We start from the raw sequence: 20,334 nt of genomic DNA on the forward strand, positions 1-20,334 counted from the left end.
TTCACCTACCCTAACCACACATTCAAGACAACGCAGGAGTGGCTTCGGGACAAGTCTCTGAATGTCCTTGAGTGGCCCAGCCAGAGCCCAGACTTGAACCCGATCGAACATCTCTGGAGAGACCTGAAAATAGCTGTGCAACAACGCTCCCCATCCAACCTGACAGAGTTTGAGAGGATCTGCAGAGAACACTGGGATAATCTCCCCAAATACAGGTGTGCCAGGCTGTAACAAAATGTGGGAAAAGTCAAGGGGTCTGAATAAATCCAATTTATTCGGAATACTTTCCGAAAGCACTGTATTTTTAGCCATATCAATGCAGTTAAACAAGTTCATAAAATAATGAATTATGTTGGCTTGCACTTCCAAGGCTGTTTCATATGATATATTTAGGCTATTTAGGCTATTGTAACAATGTGTGAAAAACTAGTCAAAGCTCAAACCAAGTTTATTCACCCACTGGGTCAAACAGCTGAAAAGACAAAAACATGTTCCCACCAGCACCATTATTCATACCCTCCTTTAGGCAGAGTCTCCTCGTTGCACCTCTAAACACAACATCTTTGCTGCTCGGCAGATGAAGTGTGTAATAAAACGGTTCCTTCTCCCTTCATCTGACCTGACCTCTGCCCACATTCCTCACTAATCCACAGCTATCCAAGCTTTTCAGTGACTGCAACCAAGTGATTGCCTTTTCTAGTGAACAATCGACAAGCAACAATGGGCATGCAGTATAGAAGTAGTCAGTACAGGTGTTATCAAGCCTTTACATCAAAGTTGGCTGAAGTTGAATGGAACGTGGTATACCCTGACCAGTTATTCAGAAGAAAAGCCTCTGTCTGACTAATTTCACACCGGAAATTGCTGCTGACATTGAACAGGGTTAGGGCATTCTTTTCAGACTCTCCTGTGCCACAATTTTACAACCTATATAGACTGTGTAAATATATAACTGTTGTTTAGAGAGTGTATTCTAAATGCAACATGAAAATGCAAATTTTTGGTATAACTTAGCAGATGCTCTTATCCATAGCCTCTTCCAATCAGTGCGTTCAATTCCATAGGTAAAACAACCACATAAAAATGATACCAAAACACAAATAAAAAAAAATGTACATTACGGTATGTGCAAACCTTTCTCATTTCGTAGCTTTTTCCCGATACTTCCAGATGAACCATATGTTGCTTTGAAACGAAGGTAGGACTCCAGACATCTAACGGCTACATCATCCACCTCTGGGTCAAACTTGTTAGCGATGAGGTGGTGGTGTTGTAGGAGCCACCGTAGATCTCCAGCCCCGTAGACACACACAGCTCTCCTGGAGGCACCGGAGCAGGGTGGATATGGGGCTCCTTTCCTCACATCTCCTTCCAGGTAACTCCACTTTACCATGCGAGCGATGGCGTTCATGTCTGATTCATGGTACTTGACGTGAGGAGGGTTAGACCCTGGCACTGAGGGCATGCGCTGCAGAGTGGCCCACAGGTGCTCATCAGGACTGTAGGTGTCCCTCTCCCACTCCAGCAGGGCCCGAACCTCCTGGCTGTCAAACACGTGATGGACAAAGTCCCTGGAGACCACGAAATAGGCATTTCCGGAAAACATGGGGGTGCTGATTGGAGGAGGGCTCTTCGTAACGTCTGTTCTGACTACTATGTTATTGGTTATATTGTGCTGATACTGCCACCGGTGTTTCTTATAGTCGACGGTGGTCTCAGACTCCATGCTGTTCCTCCCGTTGAGCAGTTTGAGTGACTGAACCATCTCTGCGTTGGTTTTAATGGGGAAATCTGTTCCACAGGTATTGAGTAGGTACCTCCACTGGACAGGTGACTTCAACAGGTCCTTCATACAGTTTAGATCTGCCTGCACTCGAGACCACGATGCGTAAACCACACTCTCTGTCTTACTTGCCACAAACACATTGGTAAAACAAGTCACAATAGCCTTTACTGCAGTCCTGAATTCTTCTGAGGATTTCTGGTCCACATGCACGCAATATACATTCTGAGGTGTGTACACGGCACGCAGGAGTCGCTCAAACATCTCAATCTTCTCATGGACCACCATGGAGTAGGCGATGGGGAAGTCTCTCTCCTCCACACTCAGGGGCATCATGACGAACCCTCTGCCTGTAATGTACGTTTTACAGTTTCGGGTCACGTCGTGGTAGAACGCCTCAGACAGAAGCTTGGGCTTATTCTTTGTTTTCAGAAGTCTTCTGAGCTGCTCCTTGTCGATGCCCTTCAGGTCTCCTCTGATGATGGCTGAGCAGGCAGGCAGGTCATCTGCGTAGTCTTGTGGCAGGAGGTCAGGTGCTGGGAGCGGGCTTCTCTCAGAACAGGTTGGGCGTCTCAGAGTGTTCCAGAGGAGAAGTGAGATTAAAGCAGACATTAGGATGAGAAAGAGGTTTCTGAAGAAGCATATATGTGATAATGATGGCCTAAGATGACCCATAACAAAATGATTTATCTAAAGAATGTATTATTAGTATTTGTGCAGACCATAGTCTGGGAGCACTTCTGTAAAATAATGAATGACACACAAACTCAACTCAGTTTAAAGTGAGTAAGTAATCATTAACTTTAGTAGGCATGGCTTTATACTGCCTACAAACGCTTGAAATTAAAAGGTACTAAACTTGGATCAAATGTGGTTGAAAATGAATTACTAACCTACAATATCACACTTTTCAGCATTTCCAAGTTTGGCATGATGCTCTGAATTACACAATTCTAACCCACTTAGCCCACGCAATCAATATTGTTGGATACATACAACACTTTTGACTGGTACTGTATGTATTATTAGTATTTGTGCAGACCATAGCCTGGGAGAACTGCTGTTAAATGATTAATGTCACACACACACACACACACTTCACATTAAAATTAGTAGGTAATCATTCACTTTAGTAGGCATGGCTTTATACTTTAAATTAAAAGGTACCAACATTTTCAGCAGTTCCAATGAATGGCATGATGCTCCAAAGTACACAATTCTAAACAATTTACCCCACGCAACCAATATTGTTGGATATTACAATATATTGTATGAACATATGAACATCTAAACATCTAGTGCACTGTGAACCCCCCCCCCCCTCATATATTTCAGGGGGTGCTGATGGTGCACCCCTACTTCCCGCGACTATGCATTCAGACCAGCCTTCCCGATTTAACTTTCATAAACTACATTAGTAGAAAGTGGACTGGTTTGACCTGTAGGCCTATGACAAGCACTCTAAATAGTCAAAATCTTCCCAGAGCCTTTCAAATCAAGATGTCCATTTGTTAAAGACACTCTCCAGCTATTTTTTTTCTTCCTCCATTGAAAAACGATATTCCGAGTATATATACAGTAAAGTACCGGCACGTAAAGGTAAATTAAACATACTTGAGCAAAATAGTGTTTTTCAGGAGAAGAAAAAAATGTATTCAAGGAGTTGGTCTCTCTGATTGGTGAACTCAGATGTCATCAGCATTCCCCTTTGATTGCTGAAACAATAGAGGAGCAATAGAAGACAAAAGGCCCACCCATCCACTTGTGCCATGTCATGAGGAGATCTGCACCAGCTACTGAAATGCACCTTTTGTTAAGTAAATCAGATGATAACTGAGGTGCTAGGCAGGCTGGAGTGGGTCTTTAAGAAATAGTGTAAATTCAACTAGCTTGTAAAATCGAAATACTATCCCCATTCTTCAGGTGTACATAGGATTAATCTCTTCTAATTCTCTCTTCTGAGAGAAAACACATTTTCTTGGATCTGTGTGCTGAGGTTACTGTAGGACACACCTTAGAGAACCTCAGTCTCCATATTAAAAGTGGCCTACCAGCCAAGTCTCTGTTCTCTAGTGGGAACAACCCGACCACAGCTCAATCTCTTGACTCCAAAGTCCAAGCCACTTACCGTGCTGGAACTGCTGACCAGCGCAAGGCCACAGTCCTCTGGGACTCAATCCTGTGTGCTGACCCCAGTAACCCCTCTGAGATCAAGATGATCCTGAGAAAGTTTGGTTGTCTAGGCTTAACTCAGAAGGTTGTGTTGTCAATTGAGGAAGTAAACAGAAATTCCAGTTTGAAATCAAATTGTTTTCCTCATAGAGCGGCTAATTAGTATAACATCAGTCAGTTATGTACTTTGATTCCACAATGTATATGTGAGTTAAATGTAAACATTTGTCATGAGAGAAAGGAGAACTGCACATCAAACTGGCCAGGTCTGTATAGGAATAAAATAGGATGGTGGTACAATATTACCACTGAGTTTAGTGACTGTGTAACAATACAAATGGCTGTCAAAAACAGCCATTGCATTTACGGCGCACGTCAGAAGATGGCAGTGTAATGATATGAAAAATAAGTGAAAGATTAAGTCAAATGGTTTGTTTCCTGGTGACAAATTAGTAACACTGTAATAGCATTTAAATAAATTAGAAATATGAATTTCTTCTTCATCTACTTTCTGGAACTTAACCTTCCATGAACAGAAGCAAATAAATACAAAAACTCAACCATAGCATTTTGATAGAGAAAGACAAACAATAGTCTATGTTACAGGTGGAAATGATGGTGGATTTTGAGCCATAGCATAGCAAGCCAAAACAAACTCAAGTGATCTTTCACCAGGATTTAGGAACAACCAGAACCATATATTAGTATTCATCTAAATATATTTGGGAACAGCCATATATTGTCTTCTTAAAGATGATTGGATGAGGGCTCTTCATAACGCCCATTCTAACCACAGTGTTGTGAGTCACCCTGTGGTGGTATGGCATCGGGTGCGTGGTGAAAGTTATATAAGATAGGCCTACTCTTCAAAGAAGTCGGGTTTTAAATGTTTTCGGAAGGTTATGCAGGGACTCCGCTGTTCTCAGTAGAGGTGCATGTTTAAAAACAGGTGTGTTGTGGAGGAATGAGAATTGACAGCTGTTGTTCTTTGAACATGTTTTCTCATTTATACAATTTCACATACTGATATTTTTTTTTGTAATGACAGACATGACGCTCAGATAGCAAGTGTTATTGATTAGTGAAACCAACTTTACATGAAAGGCAAATTTGAGGGTAAAATGAAGTTTTAAATAAGTCTTTATTGATTTATTTGAACACCCCTATTTTTAGTTTTTTTATACAACCTCCATTGATGTTATTTAGACTGCGTAGGCCTAGTGAATTAACTGTCGTAAAGACAGTGCATTCTATGTGCCCCAGGTTTATGACAATATGTTTTTGGTATAACTAAGCAGACACTCCCATCTTAACCATATGTTGCATTGAAATGAAGGTATGACTCCAGACATCAAATGACTACATCATCCATCTCTGGGTCAAACTTGTTAGCAATGAGATGGTGATGTTGTAGGAGCCACCAGAGATCTCCAGCCCAGTAGAGACACACATCTCTCCTGGATGCACTAGAGCAGAGTGTATATGGGTTCCTTTCCTGGGTTCCTTTCCTTTCACATCTCCTTCCAGGTAAGTTCACCATGCGAGCAATGGCTTCATGTCTGATTCATGGTACTTGATGTGGAGAGGGTAAGACCCTGGCACTGAGGGCCTGCTCTGCAGAGTGGCCCACATGTGCTCATGAGGACGTTCTATATGAATATTAAGCTGTTTGCTGTCCTATGAGGTTTAATGGATCATGATGAACGGATATCAAAACTGTTGGGCAAGTTTACGTTCGAAGATGTCATTAGCCATTCCATCCAGAGATAAATCACGTGCATCACCCTTAATGTCAGAGGCAAATGCAATGCTTGCAGCACTACCGCCACTTGTTGCTAGTAGAATGAGCACTTTGTTCAACAATGTCTGCTAAAGTGGGTTATATGGCTAACATGAAAAAGAGATCATGAAATGTTCCTTATCAATTCAAATGGGCAGTTAAGGACTATTTGATATCATACTTCAATCAGCAGGTGGCATTCTCTTCAAATGAAAAGGAGAGATAAAGAGTAAGGCAACTTAGCCAAGCAATATTGTCATTTATTTGCTTGAGGTGAACAGTTTATTTGGTTCGGAAGTGACAAACAATGCAGCAAACTTTTGAGAGACATGAAAGGCAAAATTGAGGGGGCAAAAGTTTTCTTTGAACAGCCGTCATATGATTTTTTTTTACAACTTCCATTGACGTCATATATACTGTCTAATGAAATAGCAGACACTCTTATCTAGAACCACTTCCATTTAGTTTAATAGTTAAACCTGTCATGAAAGACTGGGGTTGGTTGGGGTCATTTCATGAAGTAAACTGAAATTACCATTCCATTTTTCCTTATTGCTTCGATTGCCTCGTTAGAAAGGCAACAACGCGGCTTCCCTTGACAGTTTCAGTGCCTTCAGAAAGTATTCACACCCCTTGACATTTTCCACATTTTGTTGTGTTACAGCCTGAATTTAAAATTGATTCAATTGAGATTTTATGTCACAAGCCCACACACAATACTCCATCATTTCAAAGTGGAATTATATTTTTGACATTTTTACTAACTATACTTAACATAAAAATAAACACAACATGCATCAATTTTGTTACGTTACAGCCTTAATCTACAATGGATAAAGTACATGTTTTCACTCAGCAATCTACACACAATACCCCATAATGACAAAGCAAAAAAACGGAAATACCTTATTTACATAAGTACTCAGACTCTTTGCTATGAGACTCAAAATTGAGCTCAGGTGCATCCTGTTTCCATTGATAATCCTTGAGCTATTTCTACAACTTGATTGGATTCCACCTGTGGCAAATTCAATTGATTGGACATGATTTGGAAAAGCACACACATGTCTATATAAGGTCCCACAGTTGACAGGGCAAAAACCAAGCCATGAGGTCAAAATAATTGGTAGTAGAGCTCTGAGACTGGATTGTGTAGAGGCACAGATCTGGGGAAATGACAGCCCGCTTGAAGTTTGCCAAAATGCACCTAAAAGTCTCTCAGACCATGAGAAACGAGATTCTCTGGTCTGATGAAACTAAGATTGAACTCTTTGGCCTGAATACCAAGCATCACATCTGGAGGAAACCTGGCACCATCCCTACCTGTGAAACATGGCGGTGACTGGGGCGAAGGTTCACCTACCCTAACCACACATTCAAGACAACGCAGGAGTGGCTTCGGGACAAGTCTCTGAATGTCCTTGAGTGGCCCAGCCAGAGCCCAGACTTGAACCCGATCGAACATCTCTGGAGAGACCTGAAAATAGCTGTGCAACAACGCTCCCCATCCAACCTGACAGAGTTTGAGAGGATCTGCAGAGAACACTGGGATAATCTCCCCAAATACAGGTGTGCCAGGCTGTAACAAAATGTGGGAAAAGTCAAGGGGTCTGAATAAATCCAATTTATTCGGAATACTTTCCGAAAGCACTGTATTTTTAGCCATATCAATGCAGTTAAACAAGTTCATAAAATAATGAATTATGTTGGCTTGCACTTCCAAGGCTGTTTCATATGATATATTTAGGCTATTTAGGCTATTGTAACAATGTGTGAAAAACTAGTCAAAGCTCAAACCAAGTTTATTCACCCACTGGGTCAAACAGCTGAAAAGACAAAAACATGTTCCCACCAGCACCATTATTTATACCCTCCTTTAGGCAGAGTCTCCTCGTTGCACCTCTAAACACAACATCTTTGCTGCTCGGCAGATGAAGTGTGTAATAAAACGGTTCCTTCTCCCTTCATCTGACCTGACCTCTGCCCACATTCCTCACTAATCCACAGCTATCCAAGCTTTTCAGTGACTGCAACCAAGTGATTGCCTTTTCTAGTGAACAATCGACAAGCAACAATGGGCATGCAGTATAGAAGTAGTCAGTACAGGTGTTATCAAGCCTTTACATCAAAGTTGGCTGAAGTTGAATGGAACGTGGTATACCCTGACCAGTTATTCAGAAGAAAAGCCTCTGTCTGACTAATTTCACACCGGAAATTGCTGCTGACATTGAACAGGGTTAGGGCATTCTTTTCAGACTCTCCTGTGCCACAATTTTACAACCTATATAGACTGTGTAAATATATAACTGTTGTTTAGAGAGTGTATTCTAAATGCAACATGAAAATGCAAATTTTTGGTATAACTTAGCAGATGCTCTTATCCATAGCCTCTTCCAATCAGTGCGTTCAATTCCATAGGTAAAACAACCACATAAAAATGATACCAAAACACAAATAAAAAAAAATGTACATTACGGTATGTGCAAACCTTTCTCATTTCGTAGCTTTTTCCCGATACTTCCAGATGAACCATATGTTGCTTTGAAACGAAGGTAGGACTCCAGACATCTAACGGCTACATCATCCACCTCTGGGTCAAACTTGTTAGCGATGAGGTGGTGGTGTTGTAGGAGCCACCGTAGATCTCCAGCCCCGTAGACACACACAGCTCTCCTGGAGGCACCGGAGCAGGGTGGATATGGGGCTCCTTTCCTCACATCTCCTTCCAGGTAACTCCACTTTACCATGCGAGCGATGGCGTTCATGTCTGATTCATGGTACTTGACGTGAGGAGGGTTAGACCCTGGCACTGAGGGCATGCGCTGCAGAGTGGCCCACAGGTGCTCATCAGGACTGTAGGTGTCCCTCTCCCACTCCAGCAGGGCCCGAACCTCCTGGCTGTCAAACACGTGATGGACAAAGTCCCTGGAGACCACGAAATAGGCATTTCCGGAAAACATGGGGGTGCTGATTGGAGGAGGGCTCTTCGTAACGTCTGTTCTGACTACTATGTTATTGGTTATATTGTGCTGATACTGCCACCGGTGTTTCTTATAGTCGACGGTGGTCTCAGACTCCATGCTGTTCCTCCCGTTGAGCAGTTTGAGTGACTGAACCATCTCTGCGTTGGTTTTAATGGGGAAATCTGTTCCACAGGTATTGAGTAGGTACCTCCACTGGACAGGTGACTTCAACAGGTCCTTCATACAGTTTAGATCTGCCTGCACTCGAGACCACGATGCGTAAACCACACTCTCTGTCTTACTTGCCACAAACACATTGGTAAAACAAGTCACAATAGCCTTTACTGCAGTCCTGAATTCTTCTGAGGATTTCTGGTCCACATGCACGCAATATACATTCTGAGGTGTGTACACGGCACGCAGGAGTCGCTCAAACATCTCAATCTTCTCATGGACCACCATGGAGTAGGCGATGGGGAAGTCTCTCTCCTCCACACTCAGGGGCATCATGACGAACCCTCTGCCTGTAATGTACGTTTTACAGTTTCGGGTCACGTCGTGGTAGAACGCCTCAGACAGAAGCTTGGGCTTATTCTTTGTTTTCAGAAGTCTTCTGAGCTGCTCCTTGTCGATGCCCTTCAGGTCTCCTCTGATGATGGCTGAGCAGGCAGGCAGGTCATCTGCGTAGTCTTGTGGCAGGAGGTCAGGTGCTGGGAGCGGGCTTCTCTCAGAACAGGTTGGGCGTCTCAGAGTGTTCCAGAGGAGAAGTGAGATTAAAGCAGACATTAGGATGAGAAAGAGGTTTCTGAAGAAGCATATATGTGATAATGATGGCCTAAGATGACCCATAACAAAATGATTTATCTAAAGAATGTATTATTAGTATTTGTGCAGACCATAGTCTGGGAGCACTTCTGTAAAATAATGAATGACACACAAACTCAACTCAGTTTAAAGTGAGTAAGTAATCATTAACTTTAGTAGGCATGGCTTTATACTGCCTACAAACGCTTGAAATTAAAAGGTACTAAACTTGGATCAAATGTGGTTGAAAATGAATTACTAACCTACAATATCACACTTTTCAGCATTTCCAAGTTTGGCATGATGCTCTGAATTACACAATTCTAACCCACTTAGCCCACGCAATCAATATTGTTGGATACATACAACACTTTTGACTGGTACTGTATGTATTATTAGTATTTGTGCAGACCATAGCCTGGGAGAACTGCTGTTAAATGATTAATGTCACACATACACTTCACATTAAAATTAGTAGGTAATCATTCACTTTAGTAGGCATGGCTTTATACTTTAAATTAAAAGGTACCAACATTTTCAGCAGTTCCAATGAATGGCATGATGCTCCAAAGTACACAATTCTAAACAATTTACCCCACGCAACCAATATTGTTGGATATTACAATATATTGTATGAACATATGAACATCTAAACATCTAGTGCACTGTGAACCCCCCCCCCCCCTCATATATTTCAGGGGGTGCTGATGGTGCACCCCTACTTCCCGCGACTATGCATTCAGACCAGCCTTCCCGATTTAACTTTCATAAACTACATTAGTAGAAAGTGGACTGGTTTGACCTGTAGGCTTATGACAAGCACTCTAAATAGTCAAAATCTTCCCAGAGCCTTTCAAATCAAGATGTCCATTTGTTAAAGACACTCTCCAGCTATTTTTTTTCTTCCTCCATTGAAAAACGATATTCCGAGTATATATACAGTAAAGTACCGGCACGCAAGGGTGAAGTAAACATACTTGAGCAAAATAGTGTTTTTCAGAAGAAAAAAATGTATTCAAGGAGTTGGTCTCTCTGATTGGTGAACTCAGATGTCATCAGCATTCCCCTTTGATTGCTGAAACAATAGAGGAGCAATAGAAGACAAAAGGCCCACCCATCCACTTGTGCCATGTCATGAGGAGATCTGCACCAGCTACTGAAATGCACCTTTTGTTAAGTAAATCAGATGATAACTGAGGTGCTAGGGAGGCTGGAGTGGGTCTTTAAGAAATAGTGTAAATTCAACTAGCTTGTAAAATCGAAATACTATCCCCATTCTTCAGGTGTACATAGGATTAATCTCTTCTAATTCTCTCTTCTGAGAGAAAACACATTTTCTTGGATCTGTGTGCTGAGGTTACTGTAGGACACACCTTAGAGAACCTCAGTCTCCATATTAAAAGTGGCCTACCAGCCAAGTCTCTGTTCTCTAGTGAGAACAACCCGACCACAGCTCCATCTCTTGACTCCAAAGTCCAAGCCACTTACCGTGCTGGAACTGCTGACCAGCGCAAGGCCACAGTCCTCTGGGACTCAATCCTGTGTGCTGACCCCAGTAACCCCTCTGAGATCAAGATGATCCTGAGGAAGTTTGATTGTCTAGGCTTAACTCAGAAGGTTGTGTCGTGTCCTGAGCTGACCCAGCAGGCCCTGCAGCATCCAGATCTGTCACAGAGTGCTGTGAAGCATGTGGAGGCCTGTGCCAAAGCCAGTCAGGTGTCCGGGTACCTTTCCTGGAAGAAGGTATAGTCTCGATCAGGAACTGAGCCAGTCCAAGAGACCTAAACTGAAGCAGCAGCGACAGAGGAAGAAGCCAGTCAGCATTTCAGATAAGAAGTCTGGCAACATTTGGAGCAAGAGAGCAGCCAGCTGGTGTAAAGCAGAAGACATCAGCTCTCACAAATGCCAGAAAGAGAAGGGAGCATTGACACTGATATTGCGCTCTCATCAGAGTTTGTGGTCAATTCCATTTCAATTCTGTCAATTGAGGAAGTAAACAGAGTTTTATTAGTTTTATTCGTCATATGTATTTGATACACATCATATACATTGTCCAACGAAATGCTTACTTGCAGGTTCCTTCTCGACAATGCAACAGTAAGAAATAATGAAAGATAAGAATATGAACATAAAGTAAATGGCTCTGCAGACACAAACTTAAACACATGGCTCGTAAGGATTACATCATCATATACTTCTTTTTTTTTGGGGTGGGGGGGTTAATTATTATAACATCTGTCCATTTTGTACTTTGATTCCACAATTTATATGTGAGTTACATTTAACCTTTTGTAACTAGAGGGCAGTATTTTCATTTTTGGATAAAAAAAGTTCACGTTTTAAAATGGATATTTTGTCACGACAAGATGCTCGACTATGCATATAATTGACAGCTTTGGATAGAAAACACTCTGACGTTTCGAAAACTGCAAAGATATTGTCTGTGAGTGCAACAGAACTGATGTTACAGGCGAAACCCAGATAAAAATCCAACCAGGAAGTGCCCCATATTTTGAAAGCCCTGCATGCCAATGACTCCTTATATGGCTGTGAATGGGCTACGAATGAGCGTACGCTTTCTACGTATTCCCCAAGGTGTCTACAGCATTGTGACGTCTTTTTACGCATTTATGTTGAAGAATAGCCGTAAGGGACCACATTGAGCAAGTGATCACATGATGGCTCCCGCAGAAAATCTTGCAGGTAGCCATTATTCCAATGGCTTCTAATGAGAAACCAATTGTCCCGACGGATATATTATCGAATAGATATGTGAAAAACACCTTGAGGATTGATTCTAAACAACGTTTGCCATGTTTCTGTCGATATTATGGAGATCATTTGGAAAAAAGTTTGGCGTTGTAGTGACCTTTTATGTTCCAATAACAAAATTGAGACGGCATGTGGTACCCTCTGTTAAATCATGGTATAGTACTACAGAGGCAGAATCCTCCACAGCCCATGCTGCAGCCACCACTGACTGCAAACACAGGGGCATTGCTTGTGCCACCTCATCGATGCAGGAGGAATAATAGGCCACCGGCTTATTCTTCCCTCCGTGTCTCTGAGTCAACACTGATGTCATGGACCCCTCCCTGCAATCCACAGTCTGTGTGAATTCACAGTCATACCTAGGGAAAGCCAGAACAGTGTCAGATATCAATAGCTGTTTAATAGCCACAAACTGTTTCTCCGCCTCTTTTGTCCATACTATTTTGTCTTTAGCTGTCATAGCCTTACCATAGATCAAATTACTAACTAACCCTGTATGCAATGCAAAGTGTGGGACCCATGCTCTACAATAGTTAATCATTCCTAAGAAACTCATCATCTGTTTTTTGTTCAATGGTTTGGGTGCTTCTAGAATGGCTGTCTTCCTGGTTGAATTAAGTGTTCTCCCTTCCTGAGTTATGGTGTGTCCTAAATAGATAACTTGTTCCTGCCAGAGCTTAACTTTGTGACCTTGGTCAGCTAAGAAGAGGAACAGAGCAAGAGTATCCTCTTTACAGGCCTCCTGTGAGGAGTTAGACAACAGGATATCATCCACGTATGTCAAAATTTGACTTCCCTGGGGAGGGTCGAATTTTCCAAGATTCCTAGTAATAGCCTGATTGTAGATAGTGGGGCTTTCCAAGTAACCTTGGACTAAACGACTATTTTCCTAAAAATGTGAACCCGAACCACCCCTGGCTGTCTGGGTGTAGTGGAATACTAAAGAAAGCATTAGCAAGGTCTATCACAGTAAAGTAAGCATTCTCAGGCTTCAGCTGGTTTAACAGAGTATGCGGATCTGGTACACAAGGTGTTCTTGGTATCACACTGTTATTGACCCCCTGTAGGTCCATTACCATTCTCCAGTCAGTGCTAGGGAATGCCTTCTTTACTGGAAAAAGAGGGGAGTTACAGAACGCTTCATCTCCCGGTATGATAACCCCTCCCTTTCTTAACTGTTCAAAAGAGGGTGTTATTCCTTTAATCGCTTCTGGCTTTAATGGGTATTGTTTTTGGTAAGGTCTATAATTTGATTTTGGGACAACTTGTACCGGTGTTACTCCTTTAATTAATCCCACATCCCCGGGACCCCGAGACCACAGATACTCGGGTATTCCCTTTAAATCTTCTTCCTGTTCTTCTGTCAACAGGTATTCTGCTTCTCATTCCCTGGCGAAATGTCTGTTTTGATTACAATTATAACATTTTAGCTCCCCTTTACCCCCTTTACCTGACGTTCCCTTTCTATCTGCCCCCGTCCTGCTCTCTCTGTTCTTACCTCCCCTTGGTGGACCGCATATCTTTTTACCTCTGCGAGAGTTGCCAACCCTCACCCCACTAAGTTCTTTTTCACCTCCATACTGATTTCAACGCGCATTCCAGTTAATAAGGCTATTTTTAGTTGCTGATGATAAGGGGTATTTTGATCCCCCCCCTGGGGCTGGTTCTGGCGTACCACTATTGGCATTAAATACATCTTTTAAACGTTCTAGGTACTGACTGACTGTCTCATTTTCTCCTTGTCTACATTCAGTTACCTTAGAGAAGTCGGCGTGTCGGTGGTAATGTTCAGTTAGGTTAGCGCATAGTTCTATAATTTTTGCTCTGAATGGCTCTCCAAGTCCCGCGCTCCACTGTATAATGTCCCCATCATTCCCCGTTGGCACCCAGGCTCCGCGCACAGCAAACCAATCCTTTCCCACTATGGTTCTAACTGCTCTTTCCACCTCCCCTGTGTTTAGCCTGAAACTGGACGCTAGTCCATTTGGATCTCTCTCAAAACCTGCCATTCCTGTTTTAGGGTGTGGGATTCCTTCTACTGCCTTTTCTACGTCCCTCTGTGTTCAAGGTCGATAGACCCGAACAGTGGGTTCGTTGCCGTCCATCCCAGCTTGGGAGTTGGGTAGCTCTATCAGGGGAAACTGCTCTTCTCTCTCTGCACTGTATTCTTCCCTGCTATAATACAGGACATCTCTCCTATGCCTTGGTCTATTTTCCTCTCCTATATCGGAGGTTTCTCTGAGTAGTCCTGATCGGTTCTGATTCGGTGAAGGTGTCTGATATTTTTCCCTCCACGACCTATCTTCCTCCTTCACTGTCTGAGTCTCTACCAATGCCCTTTCCATCTGCACCTTCCTCAATACTGCCCTAATCAGTTCCTGCTCTCTCTCTCCGTGCCTTTCTGTCCCCTCCGGACTCACAACATCCGCTCCCAGATCATAAGCTGGGGGAGGCTCAGCACGGAGCGGCAATTGCACTCTCCTCTGAGCCATCACCACCTCATCGTCAGGATTATCTCTGTAAGCCTGGTCCACTAGAGAAGGATATAGGTTTTGATCCACACCCCCACCCAATTGGCCACTTTTTCCAGCTGTGGGAGCGGAGGGCAGAGTATCTTGACTCTTTACGTCTTTCATTTTTCTATCCCCTTCCACTCTTTTTCTGGCTTCCAAAAGCCAGACCCTGGCTGTATATAAGCCTTGTTTATTCTGCTTCTGCATGTCCTTGCCACATTCCTAATGTATCTGTTTTATAAGAAATTCTAACTTTTCAACATCTAGATGCCCATCAAACCATACCTTTTTTCCCATTTTAAGCAGAAATCAATATTCCTTCTGTCTTTCTGCTCCATATAACGGTAATCTCCCGTCCATTCCGGGACCTCCTTGGAGAATTTGCTACCCATGATTAATAAATCCTTGCCGCTCCTAGTAGCTATGTTATTTATCACTATCTATGTGTATATATTTCTATGACCTATGTATGTGTTTTTATTGTTTCACAGTTATTTTAGTTGCTCTTCTGTCTGACTATGTGTGTCTCTTTAATGATAATCAATGTGTATGGGATTCTATATGTATTTCTCCTTTCTGGAAACTTCGTCAATCGATTTGACTTTTGATCGGACATTACATTTCATGCGTATAATATTCTTCTTGGGACTTTCAACGTTAATATCTCATATCTCACTACTCTAGACTAGGTTTCCCTCTACCCCTCTTTGGATATTACGTTTTTTCAGCATTGAACAGGTTAAATTTTTCTGTTCGCCTAGAATTACCCTGCCTTCTCACCAAGCCTAATTTATCCTCACCTGTTTTAATATATCTATCTGCTACTTTTCATAGTCAGACTACTTCCCATATACAGATAGACTACTTAGGTTAAAACTTTATTTAGGTATGTCTTTTGAATGAATGGCTATCCTATTTGTACAGAACGACCGTCCTATCTAACAATACGTACTATATCCCACCCTTAATTATCCTTCGGCTTGCAAAACCAGGATCTATTAAGTTCTAGTTTATTTATGGTACTGCACCTTACCACAGGTAATTTCAGACCTGTTTCCTTCCAATCGATTTTGGTTAAAACACAAAGTAGAAACCCATGGTATTTGTTCAGAATATTCAAGCACCTATCATTGATTAAATCCTTTAGAACATTTAATCAAAAATATCCCAAATAATTCCTCCCAAATTCGAGAATAAAGGCTACTGACCTTGCCACCGACTGGGAAAAGCACAGTTCGTGGGATCGAGTCACCGTCCCTGTCGGTCTGGGGTGTACACCGGCCTGGTCTTTTCACCCTCAATTCAGAGGCCAGGTCTTAAATAACGGGACCCAACCCGCTCGTGCACGATTTTTGGCGTACTACCTTCAGATGGCAGGGACGGGTATTTAGATCCGGCTCGAAGGACCAATAGTTACAGGAAATAAATTCCTCTTTGTTTTAATACCCAATTAAAATGAAACACTCTGTCAATTCCTAAGAATTTGTAAGACTCTTATTTGTATAAAATCAACAGAGACCAGTCTTTAAAATCAACCAGCAGCATTTATTCTCGAGAGTACTGCCCATGATACATTTTACCACAGGTTATAAACTGAAAATGACGTCAGCGTTTTCTAACTGTTCCGTCTCTTCTTGACACTGGTACAAAGGCTGTATAGTTCTCAAGCCTTCCCACATCGTCTAGAGCCAAGGCCAGCCTGTGTAGATAAGCATTCTAGCCAGTCTGGCGATATAGTTCATTAATTTCTACCAAGGAACAGACAGTCATTGTTCTAATTCTTGATTATAATTACACACATTATATTGAGTACTAGGATTAAAAAGAAAATTCATACATATACAGTAACATAATAGTATTCTGATGTATACATAACTAGTCGTTATTGATAAAAATTCCCTTAACAAAAGATAAACCTTTTGTTTAACAAATCCAGAACCTTTAAAAAGTAGGTGCTGTCTCATCATCGTAATTGTCAAAACGAACTGTTTCCCACTCTTAGCTACGATGTGGGAGTGTCCCAAAGGTCAATACTGTTCAGCTTGTACATTAATGATCTTCCTTCTGTCTGTACTGGGTCTGAAGTTCCAATGTATGCAGATGATACAGTGATATATGCATGCAAAAAGCAAACAACAAGCTACACAAGAACACACTACAGTAATGGTCCAGATGACAAAGTGGTTGAGGGACTCATGTTATCATCTCAATGTAAAACAAAACAGTCTGCATGTTCCTCACAAAGAGGACAAAAATTCTTCAGTCAGTCATATCATATCATTACATTTAGTGTCAAATGAAAAAGGTAACTCACATAACCAAATTCAACCTAGCTCATTTCCAAAACATATGACATTGTTTGACAACAGAGGTAACAAAAACAAATCTATGATACTCCCCCACTTAACATACTACTTGACTAGTTGGGTCCAAGCTTGCTCTACAACAACATTAAAACCCATTCAGTCTGTCTGCAAACAGGCTCTCAAAGTGCTTGATAGGAAGCCCAATAGCTATCATCACTGTTACATTCTCAGAAAGCATGAGCTCCTGAGTTGGAAAAATCTTGTGCAATACACTGACGCCTGTCTTGTATTCAAGATTCTAAATGGCCAGGCTCCCCCTCCACTCAGTACTTTTCTTAAACAGAAAACCCAAATCTATGGCAGCAGATCCACTTTAATGTCCGGACATTGTTCCACGTAATGGAAACAGATTATAATGGTAGAATACATTAACTTCCTGCTCAAATTCACTGGTGTTACCTAAACAACAAAACCAAGCAACAATAATCAGAAACTATTACAAAACGTTTCCCGATTCAACTATTCAGACCTGAATCCCTTACAGCCAGATATAGCCTAGCGAGCACAACTAACTCTCCTATTCTTACCAGTCTGAAAAAAATATTCCCCATACTCAAACAACGTTCTGCGCTTACCCCTATCGTAAGATTAAAAACAAACTCTACAACTTTCTCTTCTCTTTCAGCTTCACATTTATGAAATGTCCAAGACTTTAAAAATAACATGTAATGCACCAAATTCCAAAAATACATCAGTCAATCCATAAGAATAAAAAACTAATTTTTCGGGGGGCACAGCTCTATTGCAATTACACATCCGCTATTATTAGAACTCAATAGATGTAGGTAACTGTCTCTTCTTTGATTCAGTTATTGAAATACGACTCCATTCTCAATATGTAATTCCAGCAGACCATTTAGGCAACAGACAAAGTATTACATCGAAATCGCCTCGCTATTCATACTGAATGATTTAGTCTTTCAATTTGAACTAAGCAAGCTGTTAAAACGTTCAGTTTATATCTTAAACAAACACTGGCGGCCGTATCTTTCCAGGCAAACATACCAATAGTTTAATTACAATCAGAAACCCAGATTTTAGTCAATACCATATACCCAATGCTATTGAAATGACGAAGAAACCCCGTACATAACCCAATTTACAATTGTCTGTAGACGTAAAATCAGGCACATTATAACGACACAATTCCCAGAAAATAGCCTTAATTAAATGTCCAAGCGTTTCTCCGGCGAGATTCTCACACTCGCCAAATGAATAGATTAACAGTCAACGAGTTAAATCGACATTCATTGACTAGGAAACAGATTTTGCGCTTTTTAATAAAAGTAAATAATGTTTTCTCATGCAACGTATTTCAATTACCTTACTACATCACATGAATCACACTGATAATTAGTTTGTTGGATACCCTAGGCTTTGTACGACGTTATAAATTAAGTTGAGATTCCATCCTAAATCGCTCTAACTTTATGGAAAAATGTTTATTCAATAAATCCAGCAACACATTTTCAGGCCTTAAAGACAGTTTTATTTCAAATGTAGTACACGGACGGAGAAAATCCAATACGCGTTTTATAGTTACATCGTTAGGGTAAGTTAACCAAAAGTGGACACACTCCAATCAGTTTCTAGAGCACAATTGCCCAGACTTTGTAGACAGTTTAATAATGCTTAAACCTCATCTTTATCAAATTATCCATTAAAGATACCAACTCAAAAGCTACATACGTCTACGAATGGGTGGTTTAAATTGTATCTAATTATATTCCCAGTATTACTTTATCAAATCTCTAGTAATCGATTATACACACATACAATTCATCATATGTTTATATATTCACAGAATCCATATAAAACGTAAGAAGTTCATAGGTACTCACAACAACCATTCCATTTGATCTTTCAAGGACTCTCCATTGCTACGAAGTAGCTCTCCAAACTTTTGTTTCCTGGACAATGACCAGCCCGTCATGGGATCCTCAAAGGTTCTCTAACCTCCCAGAGACCACAGCAAAATCAAGCCTCTCAGGAACTACAGACCTTCCACTGTTTTCTAATATATCATCCAGCTCTCAATACCACCCCGTGATATTCTATGATGGGCAGTGAAGGAACAGAGCCGCCAGTCAGCCAGGATCTGCCAGAGCCGCCAGTCAGCCAGGATCCGCCAGAGCCGCCAGTCAGCCAGGATCTGCCAGAGCCGCCAGTCAGCCAGGATCTGCCAGAGCCGCCATTCAGCCAGGATCCGCCAGAGCCGCCATTCAGCCAGGATCCGCCAGAGCCGCCAGTCAGCCAGGATCCGCCAGAGCCGCCAGTCAGCCAGGATCCGCAAGAGCCGCCAGTCAGCCAGGATCCGCCAGAGCCGCCAGTCAGCCAGGATCAGCAAAAGACACCAGTCAGCCAGGACTGTCACGTTAACTGTCACGTTCTGACCATAGTTCTTGTGTGTTTTCCTTGTTTTAGTGTTGGTCAGGAAATGAGCTGGGTGGGCATTCTATGCTGTGTGTCTAGTTTGTCTGTTTCTGTGTTTGGCCTGATATGGTTCTCAATCAGAGGCAGGTGTTAGTCATTGTCTCTGATTGGGAACCATATTTAGGTAGCTTGTTTTGTGTTGGGGTTTGTGGGTGATTGTTTTCTGTCTTTGTGTTTTCAGCACCAGTTAGGACTGTTTCGGTTTTGCCACGTTTATTGTTTTGTAATTTTAGCTTTTTAGCAAATAAATAATCAACTCAATTGGTGTGGTATGGACTTATTTGGTGAGACTCGGGTTTGTGCAGATTCCTGGATTATGCAACATTCAGAATGAGACTGTAGAGGAAATTGGTTAATTAGTGACTGTTGTAAAATCGATATTCTGATATTCTATGAGTTAATTTGGGAAAAAGAAACTCAGTAAAGCTAAAACTTTCCCATGGTGCCCCAGGTTAATGAGTTAATAATTACCTGATTCATTTAATCACGTAATTATAAACTGTTAATCATTCGACGAGCAGCACATTAATCAATACAACATCACGAAAGTAGAAAATATGTTTTTGTAACAATGAGGCTGTGGTTTTGATCTAATGAGATCATCGTAAATTGAGATACCTTTCCTCGTAAATAGGTATGCCACATGGAACGCAGAGAGCATGTCATATAGACGGATAATTCCCCCTTTCTACCCTAGGGTATAAAACATGTGAGTTAAGAATTTACATATCAGACTAGAGGACCACCC

The 20,334-nt window shown here is 41.7% G+C and overlaps 2 protein-coding genes across 3 annotated transcripts; both read right to left on the reverse strand.

Annotated features, from left to right (window-relative positions):
• Positions 1 to 430: 430 nt before the first annotated feature.
• On the reverse strand, positions 431 to 3,875 carry LOC116374657 (beta-1,3-galactosyl-O-glycosyl-glycoprotein beta-1,6-N-acetylglucosaminyltransferase 3-like). Its single transcript, XM_031828327.1, has one exon. The coding sequence runs from the start codon at positions 2,456 to 2,458 to the stop codon at positions 1,118 to 1,120; it is 1,341 nt and encodes a 446-aa protein (XP_031684187.1). The 5' UTR covers positions 2,459 to 3,875; the 3' UTR covers positions 431 to 1,117.
• Positions 3,876 to 5,965: 2,090 nt separating this feature from the next.
• LOC116374653 (beta-1,3-galactosyl-O-glycosyl-glycoprotein beta-1,6-N-acetylglucosaminyltransferase 3-like) lies at positions 5,966 to 19,148 on the reverse strand. Of its 2 annotated transcripts, none has more exons than XM_031828315.1 (2): positions 18,995 to 19,148; positions 5,966 to 11,288 (listed from the first exon to the last, which is right to left on the reverse strand). In XM_031828315.1, exon 2 carries the CDS (start codon positions 9,545 to 9,547, stop codon positions 8,207 to 8,209), a length of 1,341 nt encoding a protein of 446 aa, XP_031684175.1. In that variant the 5' UTR covers positions 9,548 to 11,288; positions 18,995 to 19,148; the 3' UTR covers positions 5,966 to 8,206. The 2 variants fall into 2 exon arrangements, with proteins under 2 accessions (XP_031684175.1, XP_031684167.1); XM_031828307.1 differs by lacking the exon at positions 18,995 to 19,148 and adding an exon at positions 15,996 to 16,120.
• Positions 19,149 to 20,334: the final 1,186 nt, after the last annotated feature.

This window comes from Oncorhynchus kisutch, linkage group LG1 (genome assembly GCF_002021735.2).
Source record: "Oncorhynchus kisutch isolate 150728-3 linkage group LG1, Okis_V2, whole genome shotgun sequence".
Taxonomy (NCBI): Eukaryota; Metazoa; Chordata; class Actinopteri; order Salmoniformes; family Salmonidae; genus Oncorhynchus; species Oncorhynchus kisutch.

Excerpts from the sequence above, each read along its gene's own strand:
- LOC116374653 (XM_031828315.1), bottom strand. The coding sequence starts at position 9,547 with ATGGGTCATCTTAGGCCATCATTATCACATATATGCTTCTTCAGAAAC.
- LOC116374657 (XM_031828327.1), bottom strand. The coding sequence starts at position 2,458 with ATGGGTCATCTTAGGCCATCATTATCACATATATGCTTCTTCAGAAAC.